This window comes from Dryobates pubescens, chromosome 17 (assembly GCF_014839835.1).
Source record: "Dryobates pubescens isolate bDryPub1 chromosome 17, bDryPub1.pri, whole genome shotgun sequence".
NCBI classification, from domain to species: domain Eukaryota; kingdom Metazoa; phylum Chordata; class Aves; order Piciformes; family Picidae; genus Dryobates; species Dryobates pubescens.
The window spans coordinates 14327573-14349808 of NC_071628.1; the positions used below are offsets into that span (position 1 = coordinate 14327573).

Below are 22236 nucleotides of genomic sequence, written 5' to 3' on the forward strand. Positions count from 1 at the left end.
CTTGAGTTGTAGCTAAGTGAGTGGAATGTTTAAATTTAAATGGCCATTTTTTAAACCTTCCCAAACATCAAGAAAGCTCACCTTACGTAAGCTACAGAATAGTGGCACCAGACAATACACAGCAAGTCATCTTAATTTGTTCAAAATTCGTTTCAGGCCCAGTCCTATCATTACGTTTCAATTTCATTTATGCATACAAAAATAAAGAGGGATTTTCACATTAGGACAAACATCTATAAAAAGCAGTTTGCTTCAATATATCCAGTTTCCTTGGTGTTCTCCCAGCCTACTTTCTTTCTTAAAGAGCTCAAGTAGGTCCACTTCTTCAACCGTTCTGCAAAAAAATCACAAGTTTTTTAGAAATGACAGAGCCCATTTAATTACTAGGTAAGGGCTGAAAAGCATCCGGTTAGATGGAATGATTTCTCTGAACCAAAGACATTATATAGACACCAATGTGATTTGCTTTTAATCAGAACATGAGGAAAAAGATTACTTTCTCTTGATCATTTTCTTATGTTTGCCTTTAGAAGAGCAGAAAATATGACCCAGTGTCCATTCTGACTAGCAGTCCTTTATCATGCAAGACCTTCCTGAAGATGTTATCACAAAGTGCATCTTTCCAAAAAACTTACATCTTTAAGAGTGTTTTCTCTTCCCACTGGTGCTCTGCTTTTAATAGACTGTTTCAGAACTGCTTCTTTCAAGAGAAAGGTATTCAGTAAACTGATCTAAAATGTTAAGATTTTATTTCCGAAGAACCTATATGACAATCAGTTGCATTATAGATCATACTGCACTTTTAATATTCTGATTGCACCGAACAAACATGCATCAAATTACCTAATACCAACTATGCATTTTGCCAATCTAGTACTTAACATTCTGCATCATAAAAATGATGTTCATTCCTATTTTCTGACATGAAGTTACCTATTTCTCAACCACTTCCAGTTCTTTGTCTACCCAAAGCCAATGAGGGGCTACTGTATGACAAAGAAAAGGAGATTACTACTTCAGGAGTCCAAGAAAAATATAATATTAAAATTACACCCTTCTGCTTTCAGAAGTCTAAAATAGCCCAAAGAAAATGGAATATAAAACCTTAGCAAATCTAGATTTGGTGTTTGCCACACAGGTCACTGGACAAAGCATTTCAGTTTTAAAAGCTTAAAGAGCTGCTGAACAGAAAGGGCACTTGCCTCCAAATATAGGTACAAATTCCAGATTTAGATTTGAATGTGGGACATTGTTGTGAATCAAAATATACAACTGCAAAAGCATAAGGCTGAGTCAAGTGTAAGTGAAGCATTTCACAAATTTCAGGTACACAATTTTTACTTTCAGTAGCAAGATTTTGGGGCTCTTAGATTCAGGACAAGACTTTGAAAGATACAGAATCACTTGTGCTTTGATTGGCACATTATCTGCTTTTTAAAATGCAAAACTAATAAACTTTTGCAAAAGGTTGTGCAAAACTATTGTATTTACAAAAATGGCACAAGAGTGAATTCAACAGTCTATGCACATGCACACTTCATTCATAACTTCAACAAAAGTGTGTCCTAAGCTAGGGAACTGAAAAGAATACCAGCTTCAACAGGCAGTTGTCAATAAGCACTAGATTCACAAGAGTTACACCAGAATGGGCAAATATTGCCCAAGTAAAAACTCTATTGTTAAAGCTGAAACAGGTTTAAGGCCGTTCAAGTTCAAAAGCAGAAAAAAAATTCAATCAGAGCCCTGTCTTTGTTTTTATACATGCTTCACCATCTCGCAACTTGTGGTCTAAACCTCTATTTAAGACAACAAACCCAAACACAGAAGAAAAACCCAACACAACTGGAGGTTATATTAAATACAAATATGCTGTAATTAAGATGAAATAACAAAAGCAGAAACATTAGAAGTTGTAAAACTTGCGATGTCACTTGCTGGAACCAGTCCTACGCTAGGAAATGGGCAATTATGTACATTTTCAAGTAGATTACATAGTTCTAACCAAACTTGTCATTTTTAATCAGTGCATTGTTCTCAACTAGTCCAAATACTACATGTTTTACTCTTAACAGTACTCCCTTACAATAGCAGCACATGCTATCGCTACCTGCAAAGCTGTCAGTCTCATGACTTAGTGTAAGAAAGAAAAAAGGGGATGTGAGGGTAAGAAATAACTATTGAGGAGAAATAACAGGAATGAGAATAATCATGCAGTTCAGCTGATCTCATCAGCCCGCCAGCTTGCTAGCAACAAGAGACGGTTTCCGCTGAGGAAGATCCTGTGGAGTAGGAATATGGTCACCAGTGACTTCTGTCTTGTCAGGAGCTGCAGTAGGCAGTTGCTTATTCTTCATCTTTGCTTTAGCCATGTTGTAATCGCCAGAATCAAAGTATTTTTGCTAGAAGACACAAAACACATCTTGTAAGCCTGGTATCTTATCAGATGCATACACTGAATTACATGCTTGAATAGACCCTTTACATTTTAGAAACAGTTATAAACATCTTTCCAATGTGGTAATATAGCTCTACATTGATTAAAATATCTTACCAAAACTATCAGGCACACGAAACTAAACTCTGTTATAACAATAGGCAAATATCCAGTTAAGGTTCTACACAGACCATTAAACTCATTACTGTATGTGAACATTATTTTTGCCAGTTTTCTCAGGAGCTCTAATCTCCCTGAAGTGAAACCTCTGGGTTTGCAAACTTCGTTGCAGTAAACAAGCTCTGCTACACAGAATAACCAAACAGTGCAGGAACTAAAGCAGGAGAAGAGTCTACTCTATCATATCAGAAGACCAAAGTAGCAGAAAACTGCACGCTAGCACAAAAAAAAAAAAAATCTCTGTCTGCATTCATCAAAACAGTAAAACTATAATTCCTGAAGCTCCCAAACCAATTACTTAGCAAAGTCATATCTACTGTGCAGTCCTTCTGAAAAAGTATTGTGTGAAAGAAATTCTTATCCCACGCTCAAGGCTTCTTTTGCATACAAATGTGACTACATTAAGTCTGAATTTTTTAAAACTGTTCCTTAGTATTTAAAAAAAAAAAAATCTTATTAGCATTATCCTTAAGTCTTTTTTTGTTGTTCGATTTCTCAAAATATTAAGTTATATATGGATATTAAGGCCAAATGGCTGTTATAATTTATCTGTATCATGGTAAGAAGGAGCATGGAATTTCATCCAAGGTCTACATCAAATCTTCGACTGCTCATTGACACATTTTTCAGAAACAGTTTATTTTTTTACGTCTTACTATGTGGTCTGCTGATAGGCACTTGTAACCCATTTGGAACAGATAGAAAGCCAAAAAAAATTAGTTAAGATTCAGTAAAAAGGTCTACACTAACAGCTGCTGCTTACCACACTCATCCCTGAAAAGAACACTCCTCATTAGTTCTATATAGGTTTATTCCTCAGTTGGTTGAACAACAGCCATTACTACCTGTAATGTTTAAGTGCTTCCAGGTAACATATTACTACAATATTATTTTATTTTGTATTAGTACTAACCAGCTGCAAAATGTTCAGTAGCAGTAGTTGGAAGAGAGAAGTACTCTGAACATCTTGCTTAACAGTGCAGGGTGGCAAGGTAGTTTATGCAAGGCCTTCTGAAGAAGGCTTTAAATGTTCCCTGCTAGAGCCTTCCAAGTTACCAAATCTGTTCTTCCCTGCAGTCTGTAGCGCACCTGAATCGCACACTTTTATCCATAAACCTTCCCAATTCAATCCTTTTGACATTGTCATCACTATTTACACCACAATGTTCTAGCATTGCATCTGCAGAGTAGACCTCATTATAACAATCCAATTTGTAAAAATGCCTCAGTATTTTTCTCTTCAAGACTGAATCAAACAAAACAAACTTTTAAATAGCATCTAGATAGTAAGAGAATTGCTTGGTCTTTTAATGTGTTACTGCTGTTAACAGGTTATCTATTTCTATCCATGTAAGAGCTCCAAATAGAATCCCTCTACAGGAGTGGGATGTAGCATGGTTCTCATCTACTTCTATTCTGAAGAAAGTGTGCTAATAATGGTGCGTACACCCAATGCAGAACATTTCTGCAGAGCAAATACCATTGGGCAGAACATGTCTTGGTTGCCAAATAAGAAAGACTGATCTACAGATTTTGACAGTCTAATACATTTAGACTAGATGACAAAGCCTACCATCTTTCAAGCATTAGAATATCAGGCCATTTCTTCCATTAAATTACCCCCGTATTTCCCTCTCATTTACTCTAGCTTCTCATAGATGGCCTGTATTCAATCACTCTTTGAAAACTTACTATGTCTGTCCAGCTCTCTTCATGTGACAAACACTATTCTTGCTATTTTCAACTTCAGGAACTGAGGCAGTCCAAACTACACCAGGTGTTCATATGAAGCAAAGATGCTTTCTCATTTAAGACATGGAGCACAATCAACAAAAAGAAATTAAAAATATTAAATGGAAGAAAGTTATTACTACCACATCAGGAATGGAGAACTGAAGAAGGCAGATTATGAACTGCAATCCACAACTCTATTTCATCTTTCAAGAAAGTAGCAATTAAGATGTCCACTGGTCTACCTCTGCTTAAACTTGAAAATACAGGCTGCAACAAATTTGCATTAAATAGTGCTACAATCAAGATGAAGATATTGTACAGATTGTTACTGTCAGTTCCTCCCGTGCACTGATTGCAAGCAGTCACAACTCCTTAATGGCCATCGATCCTTAGGAAGTGGATGCAGGTCTGTTCTCCTGAATTTTCACAACACATACTTATCTTCTGGCTTCTATGTCTAAATATACACTGAGCCCACTGAAGTCTCATTTAGGCTGCCTTTGACCACATAATAGTGTAACTCACAAAAGGAGTCACCTATTCTAACTACTACCCATTTCCAGAAGCCGTTCACTGTGCCACCTATGCTCCTGCTTACAGGAGAAAACTTATCCAAAAAACCTGCCAGGAGTAACAATTCCCAGAAGATATTACCAGATAGCAAAGAATTAGATCAGCACTGAATTCCAACAGCTGGTTTGCAAAGGATTTATATCTGGAATCATTGCATGCACACAAAGTGCTTAGACAATAGTAGAAAAACACAACAGTGTGACAGAAATGAAAGGACCATCAGAAGCAGCGGTATACTAGGACTATTCCAAGAACAGAGTTCTAGCATGCCTGAAAGCATTATATAATCACTTTATGAATAATTAAACTAAAAGGAAAAAAAACAGTTGAATAACTAAGAAAATAAGAGACATGATTTAAATGTAGAAGAAGAAAAAATACTGAAATACCAACTCTTCATTCTCAGGCCACTGATATCAGATGGTGCCCAGTGCAACACCGCAGACACTAAGCTTTGTGCTAAATATGTATAGTAAGAGCAGACATACAATTTGAGGACGTAAGAACAGGCAAGATAAGACCAGTACAAAACAGGGATGACATTCTGACCCTTCATGTTTAAGATAGTTTTTTCTCATTAAATTTATCACAGCAGCACTGAGCATCTTCTCAGTTTGTTTTTTGCTAAAAAGTGCAGTGGAGCCATTGCGACTGCAAACAACTATTCTGCCAATTTGACATTTGTTCTGGGGAAACAAATTTCTTTTCCTTGAGCTTTCACAGACAAGGTTTAAATTTTTCATCACTCTTTTACTCACGCAAAGGCCTGCAAAGTAGAAAATAAAAATCACAGATACAGGAATTTGGAATTTCTTGCCCATACCCTGTGTACAATAAAGAACTCACTCCTTTTTGAAGCCTCTTCCTCAAGAAGTCTGAGCCTCCTGGCTTCTGCCCCAGATGAGGGTATCTTGCTTTCAGTTTTGCTTCTTCAACTTTTTCTGGACTGATCACCTTATCCTCCATTTCCTGAAAGACAATTATCAATACTGTAAACAAGATATAGAACAATGAACAATTTCTGCAGACTGCCTTTGCAGGTAACTCGCCAACACGCAGACTGCTGCTACCAAGTGAATCTCTCAATTATTTGAATAGACAGTTTCACACAGCCTCTCTCAAATACTGACGGCAACCGTAGGAGTTCCGCCGCCCATCTTAGATACCTTTCCTGGAACTGCGTTTGAATCTAATCAACACATTTATCTTTCGCATAAAAGTAGCCTATACTAAAATTAAACTATTCCATTTGGCGGGCAGGAGGGGGAAGGCAAACAACCAATATTCTTTTGGTCAACTAAGAACAAACAAATGTTGAAAGCTGGCCAGGTGCTTTTTTTCAACTTCCTCTGCTTGACCATTAAGTTGCACAGACATACCAGCACTGGCATGGTCACAATCTAGTTTGTGTGACTGCTCTAATGTGTTCGTATTCACTGTGAAACAGTGTTAGAGTAGCTCAGTCTCAAAAACATACCTGCTAGCGTATTAAGAGCAACAATACTGCATTTTTTTATTCATGCCTGTAATTATCCTAAAATTATGATTATGACAGATAATGCATTTGTGTAAAATAAAATGCCTATTTTATGAGTATACTGTAAAAGATGAATGCTCAAAATAATCATTTGAGGAAAACTGCCAAAAATTGCAATTGGTACATTCAGTCTATCAACACTGACCTCTATTTTACACTCCTCTGTTCCAATACACATAGCAATTTAATGTATGAAGTATAATTTCTTCTATTAGATAATTTCTAAAGTATCTTCCATTCAAAAACCTTTGTTTGCTACTTTCCAATATTTGGCCAAGGTAATTGTTTGGGATTTTTTCATGCAAACCATTTCTAGTTCAGGGAGAATATGTATTGATTTGCACTGATTGGTGCAGCTCTTGAATTGTTATCATCTGAAGTCACAGACTTTAAGGCAGGAAAGAAATACTGCAACTGAAGTCAGGAGAGCCTCACATTGATCTATGACCAAAACTTATGCAGTCCCTTTATGCTTTTCCATCTATGTCATTATCCTTTACATTGCCATCAGTCCACATGCCTGCATGGACTCCACATGAACAGGTTACAAAAAAACGAAACCAAAAAGCAGCCCACACCACCACACAAAACCAACCAACCCAACCCCAAAACATGGAGGGGTTTTGTTTGTTTGTGTGAGTTTTGCTGGTTAGAGTTTTTTCCTTCTTCTTGGGCTGCATTTCATTTGAATCAGTTTCCACAGCCTGGATCAACAAACAGCTGCACAAACAGGTATGTTATTGCAGCAGCAGGGAAGACAGAAACAGCAGCAGCTAGTAGCTACTTAAGACAAAACTGCCAAAGAACTAGAGCCATCACGCTAGCCTAACCCCAGTGCTTTCTTGTATCTCTTATAAAAGGTTTACATTCTATAACATTCAACATCTTTCTGGTAAAAAACACCTCAAGAAGCAAAGGTCGTAACAGATTCAGAACGTAACATTGTGTAGTTGCTCCATTAAGCCAAAACATCTCACAGGCAACAATAGCAATCCAAATTAATGGTTCTACCAATGAAAGATAGTAGTTTTCTTAGCAGTTTAAGATAAATTTCCATGAGGACATGAAACAATGCTTTTTATCAGATGAAAACACAGCTAGGCAATAGAATGCAAAATACAAATAAACAGAACGCAACGCTTCCCTGATACTACAGAAGATAAACTATACTATTTATCAGTACCTAGTATCACACTAGCCATGACCAGTTTTATCATGTTATAATGATCATTCTCCACCTGCTGTTCTTCCTATTGTGTTTTATTATCATGCCAACAACGACGGAATTTTTTCAAAAGCAATCCTTTCAGTGAAACTCTTTCAACATCTAATGCTGATTCACTGGGTACTCACTATTGAGCCAACAAAGCATTTGAGGGGGGATGTTTTGCCAATACTAACCAAAAGGAGGTATTTTAAGAGCATAGGGCCAACCGTAAATAGCTTATATAAATATGTATTCACAGTGCAAAGGAGACATTTATGCAAACTCACAGGGCTGACAAATCATCACAGCAGACAATCAAAACATAAAAAACACTGTGTTATGCATCACTGCAGCTGAAAAGGGTACAGACTCTGATCGCTTCCTCTTGATGACCAAGAACAAAGACTCAAAAAACTACACAAGACAAATTTAAAAAATTCAATACAGAGACCTAAGGTGTCAAACAAAACCAGAAGATGGCAGGTTCAAAAAAATACTTAAGACAACAGTTCGCCATAGAAAATATAGTAAAACTGCAAAACTCCTTGCCAAAGGATACCAGGGGTGCCAAGAACTTGGATTGATTCAGAAAGCCACTCAATGTCTTCATGCAAGCTCAGAAAGCTTTTAAACCAGAGATTGCTGAGGCCTGGGATAGTCTTCTGGGGAAGATCACTTCATGCATGTCCTGACCTTATATTCTTTTCCGGACTAGGTGGTATTGAGCACTCCTGGAGATGTGTCGCTGAGCTACAAAAGCTTTAACCCAAGACGTCCAGGCTGTTCATACATTTACAACATGCTCCCTTGGGTTACAGAAGCAATAACCAGGTGACTAACAAATGATTGAGGGGGTGGAAAAAATGATATATCACGCTCTTCTTCCTAGTGACAACCACACAAAAGTTATAATTCTAGTTCTCTTCAGGAATTTGACACAGCTAATGAAGCCTTCTTCCTTCATTAAAAGGCTCTACCAGAAGGCAGTAGTTGCCTAACTCATTTAAAACAGCTTTTGCTTTTATTTTTTTATGGAGCTACTAGCCATGTAAAATTCTGTATCCACTGGACAACAGAACAGTACGGCTGAAAAAAGATCCCTCAGTCTTTTCAAACTCTGGTAGGAAGAGCTCATTAAGCAAAGATATCCAACTAAACATAAAGCATAAAACGTGAAAAATATGACAACAGCATGACTCCACATCAAACTGGTGTGGCCAAAGCCACTCCAGAAACAAAATGCACCACCTCTATGCTTCCTGAAAAATAGAGACTTTTAAGGCAAAAAGAGCATCAGTCGACCTAGCTTATGTTCTCCAATGTCTAAAGTTTCTTTGTTGATGAACTTCCCCCTGCCACTATCCTGAGTTTTCACACGGCAAACAGGAAATGTTGGTCGTTGGCAAGTTTTCAATTCATATCACTTTCTTGTTTAACACCTTTCTTGCCTAGCACATACACAAGCTTCCACAGCATGTTAGAAAAGGCATCCGATCATGAAAATATTACCTCAAAGTTCATGTAGGGACTTAATCTTTTTAAAGCATATATATTAAGTAGTACTGTGAAATGGGTTGTTTATGTAAGGATTTCAGAGCTAAGCATTGAGTGAGTCAGTGTTCAATTTTGCCTACCCAAATAAAGTTTTAGTGAAGGTTAATATTGAAATGCCATAGTAGCACTGATATCACAGTATCTTAACAGGAAATAATGAAAACAACGGTTTATTTTATTGACATCATTAAAATTGTCTTGAACACATCATCAGATTAAAACTGAATTAGCAAATAAGCCTCCTGTCTCTCAAATCAAGGGGTTATTTTTTAATGCAGTGCATTAAGACATTCAAGACTTCAGTCTGAAACTCAGCAAAATCAGCCCAAATCACCCGACTTCATTAGAACACACTAGAAGACATCACAATAAACTTGCTACCACATGTTTTACTGTGCTCTTATTACAGAGCTATTCTAGGAGTGCTGCATAGGCCAGGGATTTACTTTTATAGGCTTTGAGCAGGAACTGTATGCCGCGAATGTTAGGAACAGCTACAGAATACAATTTAAGAGTGGATTACAGATCTGCTATGGAAGCTGGTTCTGATTACTGCACCTATTGAGAAGGTATCATGCCATATTAACCCCCAAAGCTCGCCTACTTGTATGACTAACTCATATTACAAACGCTAAATTATTAAACAAAAACTTGACAGCTGAGGTAGATAAAGCTACCTCTTTTAGTATCTTTCAAAGCAGTACTTGTGTTTCGTAACGGCTGCCTATCAGAGATAACTACAGAGATTGCAACCGAACCCATATAGCAATAATAAAACTAAGCAAGACGGCATTTTAAAGCCACAACCGAGGGAACTGCTAGCAGCATACAATCATCTACAGAGCCAAATCCCACACAAGAAACTATAAAATTATTGAAGAGATGACATAACAGCGCCCACCATAAGATAAACCCCTCAGTTATTCTTTCTAAAAGAATAGGCCAGTCATTGTGTTTTGGATGTTTCTTCTCCTAAGCAGCTTATATTAAAAGCTAAAAATTTTCTAAAAGCGAAACAGAAGTTTAACCACAAGATTATCCTTGTTCTCCGACCACTACGACTGTAAAACGAAATTCTTTCCCCCAGGACGCCCTGGAAGGCAGAGCACTCAGCGGAGAACGGAGCCGAGGCCAGCCGAGGCAGCAAGGAAGCGCCATTAGCCCGTCCAGGCCAGAACACACCAACGAGTCACTAGAGAACAAAAATTCTCAACTGTAGAACCCAACATGGTGGTGCCGCTCCTCCGCCTCCAACCTCCGCCAACTGCGGGCGGCAGGGTCCGCGCCTTCCCAGCCGGCGTCGCTCCTGCGGCAGGCCCCCGGCCCGCTCCCACCGAATAGGCACTGGAGAATGGCTAGAGACAGCCACCCGGTTCCCCCTGCCCTCCTGCGAAGCGGTGGAAAGGTTGGGGCACCTCCCCTGCAAGGGCCGCTGCTCCTAAGGAGGCTGCGAGCGCGGCGAAAAGTGGGACTTGGCTCGAGAGACGCTACCTCAAGAGCCGCGGCGGCCCGCGAGGCTCCCCCAGAACAGGGAGGAAAAGGCACGGCCGCGGCGACCCTGCTCCGCCACAGCGTGCAAATGGAGACGAGAGAAACCCCACAGGTCTCCTTCCGCCCCTCAGCGGGTCGGCGCGAGGGCTGCCAGCCACCTACCTTCTGCTCCTCGGCCGAGGCGGGCTCAGCACTCTCGGCAGACATGGCGCCGCGGCAGCAGGACGGCGGGGAGAGGGCGGGAGAGGGCAGGCGAGGGAGGCGCGACCGCCGCTCCTCCTCGTAGCGAAGCGCTCTACACCACCTCCCGCACAAGATGGCGGCCGCTTATACGACGGCGCGCCGGTGGGGCCAGACTTCCTCCGCGCTCAACCTCCCCGACGGCACGACTGCGCTCCCGGCGCCGCTCAGGAGCCTTTTCCGGTCGTGCCCTTGATGTCACGTCCGCAACCGGGCACACTGGGTGGCGTAGTTCGCTGGTTCTCGCCCCTCGGCACCTGACCCTGCGCCAGACCCCGTGTTAAAGCTCCTACAGACTTCCTGGAGACACAGCTCCCGTGGAGGACACAAAGCCTTCGCGTACAGCACGAAGACGCAGCCGTTTATAGACAGCTGCTCGCCACAGCGGAGGATGGCCCAGCTCCAGGGGGCAGCTTGGGTGCAGCTCTTCGAGGCCAAGGCTTGACGTCACAGCCTCGACCCCGCGCTGGCCTCCCCGCAACACCCCAGTCCCCACCCCAGTCATGCTCCTGGAGGCCTGCCAGCGCAGCCTCCGTGCCCTCACATCAGAATAAAGGGGGGAAAAAATACCTTTGGTGCTTGGCTAGTATTTCTTCTGGCTACTTCACAGGCCAAACCACGAGGAACAGAGCCCTCATCAGTTGTACTTGAGGATCTCTTCAAATTGAAGACAGCAGCTGACAGTGTAGGGCTCAGGATCTGAGAAAGTTTCAGATAGTTCACTGAAACTTGAACCGCATGGTATTAAAGTATTTTCTTCCCACTTCTACTTTTCAATGGTGCTGGGCAGAACAGTAGCTTCCCTCAGACCTTCCTGAACTTCTACGAAAATAAAGGAGGGACTTAAATAGCTGTGGTAACACAGCTCCCTCTCCCCCAAAACCTCAACCCATTACAATAGCTCACAGGGGTACCTAAATAGAGGGATCAGATGTATTACAAGGTATAAATTGTACTTAGTTAAATGAATACACATGCCCACTTTCCCTGCACAAAACCTCTTTTCCTGCCCTCTTGCACCGTGTTCCCAGGATTTTGACCTCCTGCCCTCCCACCATGGTGTATCACCTGAGTTCATATGCTCTCTGGCTCAGAATCAGCGTATGCTTCTCACCCTATATTTCCCACAAATGGGCTCAGGGATGATGGGTAAGGACAGGCTTTGTGTGGTTAAGGTCTAGAAAATAGACTGAGACAAGGCAGAAAAGTCAAGCAAAACAACCCATAAAGAAAACTATTTTGCAACAGCAGAATTTTACTAAAAGCTGCCCCAGCCAGTAGTTGAAAGAGTTTTTTGAGACAAGAGATTAATCTGGAGCCCAGGATGGGGTAGTAGCAGAGAACTCAAGGAATGTGCATATCCCTCATTGAGAATGGGATACAGCAGAGCAGATTGCACAGCCAAGTTCTTTACCGTAAGGGTAGTGGAACACTGGCACAGGTTGCCCAGGGAGGTGGTTGGGGCCCCATGCCTAGAGATACTCAAGGTGAGGCTCGACAGGGCTCTGGGCAACCTATCTAGTTGAGGATGCCCCTGCTTACTGCAGAGGAGTTTAGGCTAGATGACCTTTGTAGGTCCAGAAAAAGCACTAACAGTGGGTGTGCCACCTTTACTTCTAGCAATTCTAGAGAGAAATTATCTGAGGGTGTAAAAACCAGCAACACATAGAAGGATGATCATGAAAAGGATGGGGTTCATAGATTTTTGAAAGTAACCAGAATAACAAAGCACTGTCAGGAGATGAGTGTCAACTTCAGGAATTTCTTTCAAATCTTGTAGAAAATTAATGTGAGGGAAAATACAATTTTGAGAATTCAGCAGTTCCTTCATGACATTAATTCTTTAAGGAAACAACTATACAATGCAGAGGAGGAAGAAGTAAATTAAGAACCTCTGGAAAATCACCAGTTCTTCAGTGGCCTCAAATAAAATAAAGCATACAGAATCTAGGTCAGGTTTTAAAGGATCTGCATCTAAAGTAGACATGAAGACAAAGGGGGCAGAGTCATTACTGGAAATTACAGAACAAACCTTGTTAAGAGAATTCATAATTAAGAATCACAATCATTTTTCCTCAACAAAAAGGAAACAGACCACATGGAGAACAGTGAAGGTGACTGAGGTTCCAGATGACTGTGTCATTACTAAGGCTTCTGAGACTTCCCTATGCAAATTAGGGACACATACCTGGATGAAACTTTAATGCAGTGGATGTAAGTTTTGTTGGACATAGTATCAAATGCTCAAACAACAATATTGTGTTGAGTAGGGTTTCACTATAAGGGCTTCCCAAGTCCAATACTGCTCATCAGTTTCACTGGAAAAAATGTACTATTGGCTTCATTAATATTAGCAAAGAGAAGCTACAAGAACACTATAACCCAACCAAACAAAAACCAACACAATTCAAAGAGAAGATAAGATATAAAGCCTTGGGCAGTGGGAGAATGAAATTCAGTAATGAAAGTAAGTTACCATGTAGGGAACAAGCAGGTAGGACACCTCTGTTATACTGGTTAATAAGGTGAATGCAAACTGACATCTCCTGATACTGAAAAAAAATCATAATAATGGGATGCATGAAGAGGACTTTAATCCACAATTCTTATCAAACAATCCTAGTCTAATTGGTACAGAGAGGCCCTGCTTGGGACACTGTGTCCAGTTTGAGGTAGTTCAAGACAGATTCAGACCAAAAGAAGCAAGCAGACATAGTGATGGGGTGTGCAGCAAATAGTATCATAGTATCAGTCAGGGTTGGAAGGGACCACAAGGATCATCTAGTTCTAATCCCCCTGCCATGGGCAGGGACACCCCACACTAGATCAGGCTGGCCAGAGCCTCATCCAGCCTGGTCTTAAACACCTCCAGGGATGGCAGTCCCTGGAGGCAGGGAAATCTGTGAGGCAGGACTGGTTGAACAGTGTGGGTTTGCTTTACATATAGAAAACAAGACTAAGAAAGGAGATACAAGAACTAAATTGTTTTCTCTGCTTCTAGTGAAAAGGCTGAGTAGTATTTGACTTCAGCAAGATTTAGTTGAACACTATAAATAGTATAGTTTATCCAGAAGATATTATTGGGAGCCTGCATCACTGGAGACCCTCATAAACCATTCAAACATCTGTCAGAAATAATGCTGTATGGTTGAGCCTATTGAGGAGTAAAGAGAAGTAGCAAATAACCTCTCAAAAATTAGCCTAGTCTTTCTTCTTAACATACACATAGATGATCAAGTGGAATTCAGTTTATATTTTATGACATTCAAGCCTTTCTCTAGATGTGTCCCTGCCTAATAGAGAGGGGTAACTCAGATCAAGCTGTAAATGGAGAATGACTTAGTTAAATCAGACTTGTGCATGGGTCATCTAAGATCACTCTCATTCTAAATCCATACAGGTACTAACTGTATTTTGACTACTTAAGTAAATACAAATTTACTTCCTAGATATGACTTGTAGGGACACCACACATTCAAAATTCACACTTCTCCACTGTTCAAAAACTAATGTATTACTCTGAAAGGAGACAAGGGTGGCTTGAAGAAATAATTTTAAATTATCAAGATACAAACACTACATATTATCAGTACAAAATAACAGGTTATCTACTACAGGTGAATTTTGACTTTTCATTAAGTGTGCCCTTTTCTTATCCTTTTTTTTTTTTTTCCATCAGGTAAGCAAGCAGATGTGCAGCATGGCACAAATAAGTACTTTGAGGATATATGCTGTTTGCTTATGACTCAATAGTGGCTGCAAACAAACTAGGACACATTCTCATTATACTAGTCTAGATGCTAATTCTGTACACAGTACAGCTGCAGTTGCATTTGACTCTTCTGCTACCAAAAGAAACCTTTTCTCAGTTTTACAGGGCACACAAGTGACTAGAAACTGCAATTAATCTCCTCTTGTGCAGGTTTTCCCAAGTCTCTACAAAAGAAATGCTAGCTAACTTTTGAAACCCTAGTGTAAGATAGTGGAAAAGACTGATGAAGTGGGCAAAGCACTCAGTAATACCTGAGCTTTGGCCTTTTGTAACAGCCATTTGAATATACAAGGTAGCTGATAAGTATCATCTGGAAAGTCTGGTCTCCTTGCCTTTCCCTGGCAGGCTTCCTGGAGACTTCATGATACACTGACTTCTCTTTTCTAGGGGCAGTGCTGAACACACAAGATTCTCCATAATCCTCCTCAGATAAGCACATTACAGTCCCAGATATGAGAGCCACCTTTCATATTACTGACACTGAAAACCTACAGCAATGTAAAGAAAAACACGTAAACCCAGGTAAAACAGTTAAGAAACTCCAAGGTCTTCAGCAAGCATTGTAAAGCTTCATTATTAAATATATACTTCAAACATAATCAAATGCTTCTAGCTTTATTTCTCTCAGTTACACAGTTTAGCACTTACCATAAACTGTTTGTCTGACTGTTTTGTTTTAGGAATACACAGAGGATTGGAAAATATGTATACACCCAAGGTAGCATTTCTAGTAAAACTTCTTATGGCCACCTAGTGGCCTAAATGGAATTGACCTATTAAAAATATTTAGGATTACATGAAGATCCTCCTTATCTAAAAATAAAACAAAAAGTACAAGTTTCATATATTTGCATATATTTAAGATATAAATACTCATTTGTTTGCACAGTACAGCCTTTAACACAATCTGAGAAATCAAATGGGGGAGGGCACAAATTGTATGTAAGAAAAACTAATAGAAGAAAGCAAAATTAAAGTGGTCCTTAAGGAAAGAGAGAAATGGAGGGAGCAAAACATGAAGCAAACCAATGATCTGACTGCATGAGTTAAGTCAATAAACAATCTGCACTATGGTTGCAAGTGTTGATCAACCTGTATGTGAGGAACAAAGGAAAAAGGTACCATTAGAAAGAATGCAAAATGCTTGCATAGTATGAAATGTTGTGGAAATTCACCTGTTGTCCCCATTTTCAATAACTTAAATGAATATCACTTAAAACATCACACAGATTAAAGACATCTGTATATATTTCAGATTTCAATATTAATGCCAAAAATACATAGTGTGATTTTACATAGGATTTATGCTACATTAGAACACTAAAGACAAACATCACTTGAGTATTAAATGAAACATTAAATATTAAATAACTGAAAAATAAAATAAAAAGTGTAAACACTAAACTAACTTGGGAATTTGCTATTGCAACACATCCAATGAAGTGGTTTTTAAACAGTACAAAAAGATTAAAGTATGCTTCCAGTCTACTTGGAATACACAAAGCTCATTCCAGAAACCTTTTAAAAACTGGTCCAGGATCACACAAGAACCACCTCTCTCAAGCGCTAGTTTCATCCCTTTACAGACTTAACTTTATACTGTCACCTCTACCAATCTGCTTGTAAGGAGTTATCAACAGTAAAACAAACACTTCAGTTTGCCATTGTTTGCTAGCATCTTGGTGAAAACTGAGGATTTGTTGGAGATTCAGTGTAAGATTTGAGTTCGTATGCAGCGCCGCTATCAACTTCCATGGATTTCCGGGAGAATAGGAGCCTTACATCTCTGTGGAGGTAGATCTTTCCAGATTTGGAGCTCTGGAACCTGAAAAGATACAAATACCTGTATTATCTAACAAATACCTGTCTTATCTAACCAAACCAAAAGATCCATCTTTAAATACTATTTGATTAAGGGCATTCCTTTAAGAGACTAAGGGCAAAGAACCATTTCCACATCAAAATTAGTTAAAACGAAAGAAGAAAAAATAACCAAATCTTTTCCATCTACTTTGTGCTATGGATTATCTGAAACTCACGCTGGAATTATGTACATTGAAGATTAAAGTTCTCAGCATGCTAGGAAAGCAAAAAGTGCTCTTCAGTGAACACTCCTGAAAATGCCCAAAGGGTGGCCTAAGCACACACAAAAAGGAAGGTTCCAATATAAGCAAAGACATAGAAACACATCAAATATGTATTTCAGTGCTAGCTATCATTCAGGCAGGTTTCATTGCTGTCTTTACAAATGTACCAGTAGGAAGTTTACTAATGCTTTATACCACAAGCCAAATTTAAGTTCAGCTCCATAAGCAGTAGGTACAGGCTTCTCTGCAGGCAGATGGGGGAAAAAACAACACAAACCCAACTTTTTCACACAAAACACAGATCTGTTTAAAGAAATTATAGTTCACTGGACCAATCACTGACGTAAACAGCAGCCAATTCTTGGGCTCATTTATCTTTTATGCTGCTGCTAAACAGCCTAATTCAGGTTCTCCAAACCTGCCAAGAATGTGACAGTTCCACTTTCCCTGTGATTTGACTAATGTATATAGGGAGATGGAATCTGCATTTCACAGAACTGTATTCTGCAGTCTTCATCTGGCAGAACTCCTTGATTTCCTTCCCTAAACCAGGAAATGCAGGAGAGCTTGAGCAACATTCTTTATGGCAACTGAACTTAATGCAGCTATCACTATGCCAATGGAAGGGAGAAAAGCTATTGCTACTGCAACAGAAATAGAAAAGAAAAACTATTGCTACTGTAATGACAAAATGATACCATTACAAATGCTGAGAGCAGTACAGACTGTCCTACCACATGTATTACAGTCTGCACAGAATTTTAATAAGCATTCACTTATTGACCCCACTAAAGCAAAAGTACTATCTCTAGAATAAACAGTCATAATCAGACTGTAATTCTGAGAGGTAGCAAAGAGGCAACTACAGATCTGTCAAGGTTTCACCCCCATACTCATACAGAGAAAAACTCTGCTTTCCTAGATACGGCTGTCAAGGGCATTAAATGTGGCAGATCCACAGCTCCCACCCATCACTTTGCTCAGTGCTGCCAGTCCTTTAACTAGTAGGCAAAGGGGAGAAAATTCTACCTTAAGACAAGACTCTGAAGCAGAGCACCAGATGGAAGAGTGAAAGAGGCCAGGGTAAAACTGAGCACTACAAACAGTTAATTCAGCAGGTAGCTCGTAAGGCACTTCAAAATGAACAGTTTTACATTCATAGCAAAAGTATAACTGAAATTAATTCATTCAGAATAAACAGGTGTGGTTATTGAAGTCCCATCATAAAGCAGAGCTCAGTTCCCATTTTACCCCTGGATTTATCAGCAAATAATTAGCAAGGTCTATTTTTCAACTGCTTGAGCTTACTATTTTCTATTAGCGAGAACTGAATCCTGCAAGACTTCCTTTTTGCCTGGTAAATAACATTTCCCCATAATGTGGCTTTACCAAGAATAACATTTCACAATGACTGAAGAAGGATGAGTGAGAGAAAGCAGCAGAGTTCAAGGGATTCTTCTTATCTCTGCTTCCATCACCAGAGAAATTTTACTTTGAGAAATGTTTCTCATAGTAATCAGGATTTAAAGTTTTGCCTTTCATACATGAAAATACACTGGAATAATCAAGAGACAACCATTACATACACCCTTGTGGGATGGTGATGGAGCAGCCTGTATGGGACTGGCTCCAGAGCTGTGGCAGCTCCACTAGTTATGTAAAGGAATCAAGGAAAACCCAACAGAAGCCTCTGACAGATGGTGTCCTGGGAACAGTAACAATAGACAAATACAGGAAGGCTTAAACACACAAGTATCAGATGAGCTGGAAAGCCTGGCAGAGGAAAGAAGTGATAAACACTGCTGAAGAATGACAAATAAAAGCACAAACAGCCTATAGACATTTTACAGATCACCAAAATTCACCAAGAGCAGAGTAAGCCACAGAAACAGAATATAGCAGGACGATCACAAACACACATGTAGCAAGACCTGTTTTGGAAATGGAAAAGTCTATGCAACACAATCTATGAAATCTGTAAGTAAAATCATTAGGACAAGCAGACAAATTTTTTAGATCAGGAAAAAAAAATTGTTGAGAGATCAGAAAGATTCAAAAGGAACTAGTAAATCAGTAATAGCAGGCATCTGCAGCTCCTACCTTGCATGTCTTGCATGCCACATTAGGAAAGCATTTTTTAAAAGTTTCTCAACACCCTGAGGAATCACTTCTTAAAACAATCTGTTTCAAGCTCGCCCTTGCCCTCCACCGAGCCTTCAGCAACAACCCGTTTAGCTGCTAAGCAACAACAATTATGTTCGATGCAACTAAAAGAGGCAACACGTCAGCAGCTGAAGCCCTTGACTAAAGTTTGAAAAGCTGAAAAATGCTGAGCTGTGGACAGGTGAAATGTTTCATTGCCTTTTGTAGGGGGTGCCAAAATGTAAACTAGAAACCAGTGGATGGTCATCATTCTCCCAATACAAGGTGTGAGCAGAGCTGGACTCAGCTCTTGTGCTCCTATAGTTTACGTTCCAATACAAAAACCATTGCTTCGCATGCAACAACAACAACAAAGAATATCCCCAAAGCATCATTAAGTAGTTTCTTGAACTGCAAGTACAACTCTGATTTTCTTGGAGTGAATAAGGCTCTGCTGGCCATGCAAGCTACATTCTATCTCTCAATAACATAGAGAATGTATCTGTGGGTACAAAAACAGTCTAATGGTGTATCAAATAGTATCTCAAACACACAAAACCGCACATACAATACATCTGAAACTTTAGAAGAGTGTTGCAGAAAGTCTGGCCTCCAATGTTAAGTTCCAGACCTATGCAAGCATTTTTGCTGAATTACCACTTGAAAAGAAGCTTTCATAATGTGAGTGCTGACACCTGTGATTAAGGCCTCGCAAGCAAATCCGACCACAATGCAGCTCACTGGTGGAGACTTCATTTGATTTCTTTCAGCAAAGCTTGCACATGCAAGCTTAAGATGCTTGTTTTCAACAACTACTGCAACTAAAACTGAAAGGCTGTTCTAAGCCAACTTGATTGACTACCAAAAAAACCTAATATTTTAAAATTTTAAGGCTTTCATATAAGGTATTTCAAAACTAGAAGCATCAGAACTGGTACCTTTGTCTCTCAGCAGGTATCAGAATTAGGAAGCTCATGAAAGAAGCCTCCTAGCTATAATAGCTGACAGAGAAGAAAGCAGGTTTGCTTTCAAACAGAAGTAATTACTGGGTCTGTCTGCAACAAATTTACCAACTACATTAAAGAACAAACTGAAAGGGGACAGAAATCTACCACTCTTCATCCTATAACCAGATCCGGTCAGTCATAGATTTTTGCACAGCTCTGCAGCCAATGCCTGTTCCCAGTTTCCTTTGCATCAGTTAGATCCACATTACAAGTGAACAGAGCCTTTTGTTTGGGCTACACACCCTTTTTCAGAATTTGCCCAAGAATAAAATTTTTGGAAAGTGATTAAGTTAGAGATGGCAATTTAGTGCAGCCTGAAAGGATGAATTTCAATCCAGGCTAAAATTCAGAATAAAACCACAGTTGAACTACTTCATCATGATGCTGTTTTCACACTCCAGTAAACAAACACATTTTTTTTGACTGTCAACTTTCATTTAATGGCAAAACTTGGCCTGGAATCATTGCCTTAGACAAAGTTGTGTTTCAAAAGTGTGCTGGGTCAATGATACTAAATATGGAAAACAGTATGTACCAGAAGTAATTCTGGTAATTCTATAGTAAGTTACACAGAAAAGTGTAAGAGATTCGATTTTGTTCTGCTTGCTTGCTTCAGAACATCAGTCACTATTGGGTTTCCAAGTGCTGCAATAAAAGCACTGGGTCTGCAGGTATGTGCTTGGTTTACTACAATAGTGCAGAAAAAAGCCTGCAAACTGCAGAAGGCCAGAGTACATCCATTATTCCTCCTTTGTTTCAAACTACAGTCTCCAGAATATCTTGAAAGCAGTAATGCAGTATCTGGTTTCAGGCAGTGCTTTGTAAATCATTTAAGAAAGACTGTGTGAATATTTCATACAGTGAAAGGCATTATCAGTGCTATTGCATCATGAAACAGGTATTTACATTTTTACCACTAAACACTGTACTTACTGATCACATTACAAGCTTTCCTGGTGGAGAAGCATGTGTGTACAACACTGGACACCTTCTCTAACTCCATCCCTAGAAGTTTTTGCTTTTTCCCATGTAATATCCCCACTCAGTATTTCCTGTATCCTCCAAAAAGTAGCATTGATCTAGCCAGAACTAAATCTCTCTTGCTAAGAATTAAGCTTTGTGAGGGTATAGAAATACTTCAATGCCAAAGAAGAGCTTCATACTTTAAATTTGATTCTCCCAAGCAGAACCCAAATTACTTATTAGCTCTTCTTTTTCTGTTCTCTAGCTTGAAGACAAAGCTAGAAGACTTTGTGGCAGTTTAGGCTGGGTGCTACCTGGACTGCCACGTAAGTTACACCTCCAGTGTCCAACCCAATAAGGTGGACACAGGGAACAGTGTATTTCATACCCATAAACCCTGTGCCCTATAAATCCATCTGCAAAGTCATTCTCTTTCTTCCCTCTCTGCTCCCTATCAGGTAATGGTGGGGGAGTATCTATCTCAAGGCCTCTTAGGCCTGTCTAGGCCTAATGCCAGGAGGAGAAGGTGGGGGACAGTCTCAGACCTGGCCAGTCTGAGACCAGCCTAGCAGTCAAGGGGCAGGGGGACAAAGAGCCCTGGGGGTTTTGGGTATACCATCAGGTGAGGAAAAGGGAAGTGTTGGGAGGCTTTTGGGTGTGCTACAGGGGACTCTGTATGCTTTGGGATTCTTTTGTCACTATGCTTTGTAGCTTCTGTAAAACACTTACTACTTTCCATTTAAACTTCCCATCCCTTTTGCAATCCATTAGTGTCAGTGTCACTCTTTCGTCCCTTTCAGGGGCCACAGAGGATCTGTCTGGCCTCAAACCTGGACAGCCTTCTCTTTTGAAAAATGAGCCTGTACACAGAAAGGCTGGATGAGAGTTATCAGGAGACAAATGTTGGCAAGTACTTGCTTTGTGTGGGTTTTGTTTTGGGGTTGGGTTTGTTGTGGTTTGTTTATTCTTTTTCCAATTCCAAGGAGCTTACCTCAGATGTATGAGGTAGCGTAGTAGCCGTTCTTCAGTCTGGTGACTGTTTTCTTTGTTGACAGTTCTCTTGATTTCTCGTCTCACAGGAACAGAGAAAGTTCTTTGCCGTAGGAATGTTTGATGATTAGCTGGCATTTCTCTCAAGTCATAGATCACCACAAACATCTTCACCACAGTTTTATTAGGGTTAAATAAGGTCTGAAAAGACAACCAGTTCAGCACAATACTCTTCAGAGATGACAAATTTAAAAACAAAACCAGCTCCACCTGCCAAAAGAGTCACCAACCTCTGTGCACTCTGTTCAGGTGCCATGCATCAATG

General features: G+C 39.9%; 2 protein-coding genes across 4 annotated transcripts in view; both read right to left on the minus strand.

Annotated features, from left to right (window-relative positions):
* Positions 1–663: 663 nt before the first annotated feature.
* On the minus strand, positions 664–10978 carry ARPP19 (cAMP regulated phosphoprotein 19). The gene is made up of 3 exons (XM_054169072.1): positions 10873–10978; positions 5768–5890; positions 664–2399 (listed from the first exon to the last, which is right to left on the minus strand). Exons 1-3 carry the CDS (start codon positions 10915–10917, stop codon positions 2229–2231), a joined length of 339 nt encoding a protein of 112 aa, XP_054025047.1. The 5' UTR covers positions 10918–10978; the 3' UTR covers positions 664–2228.
* A 4123-nt stretch (positions 10979–15101) lies between these two features.
* ATOSA (atos homolog A) overlaps positions 15102–22236 on the minus strand; it is a 45879-nt gene continuing 38744 nt past the window's right edge. For all 3 annotated transcript variants that reach the window (XM_054168736.1, XM_054168737.1, XM_054168735.1), the window contains exons 11-12: positions 21913–22112; positions 15102–16547 (exon numbers count right to left, since the gene is read on the minus strand). In XM_054168736.1, coding sequence (XP_054024711.1) covers positions 16394–16547; positions 21913–22112 — 354 coding nt within the window. In that variant the 3' untranslated portion in view covers positions 15102–16393. The remainder of the gene's footprint in view (positions 16548–21912; positions 22113–22236) is intronic.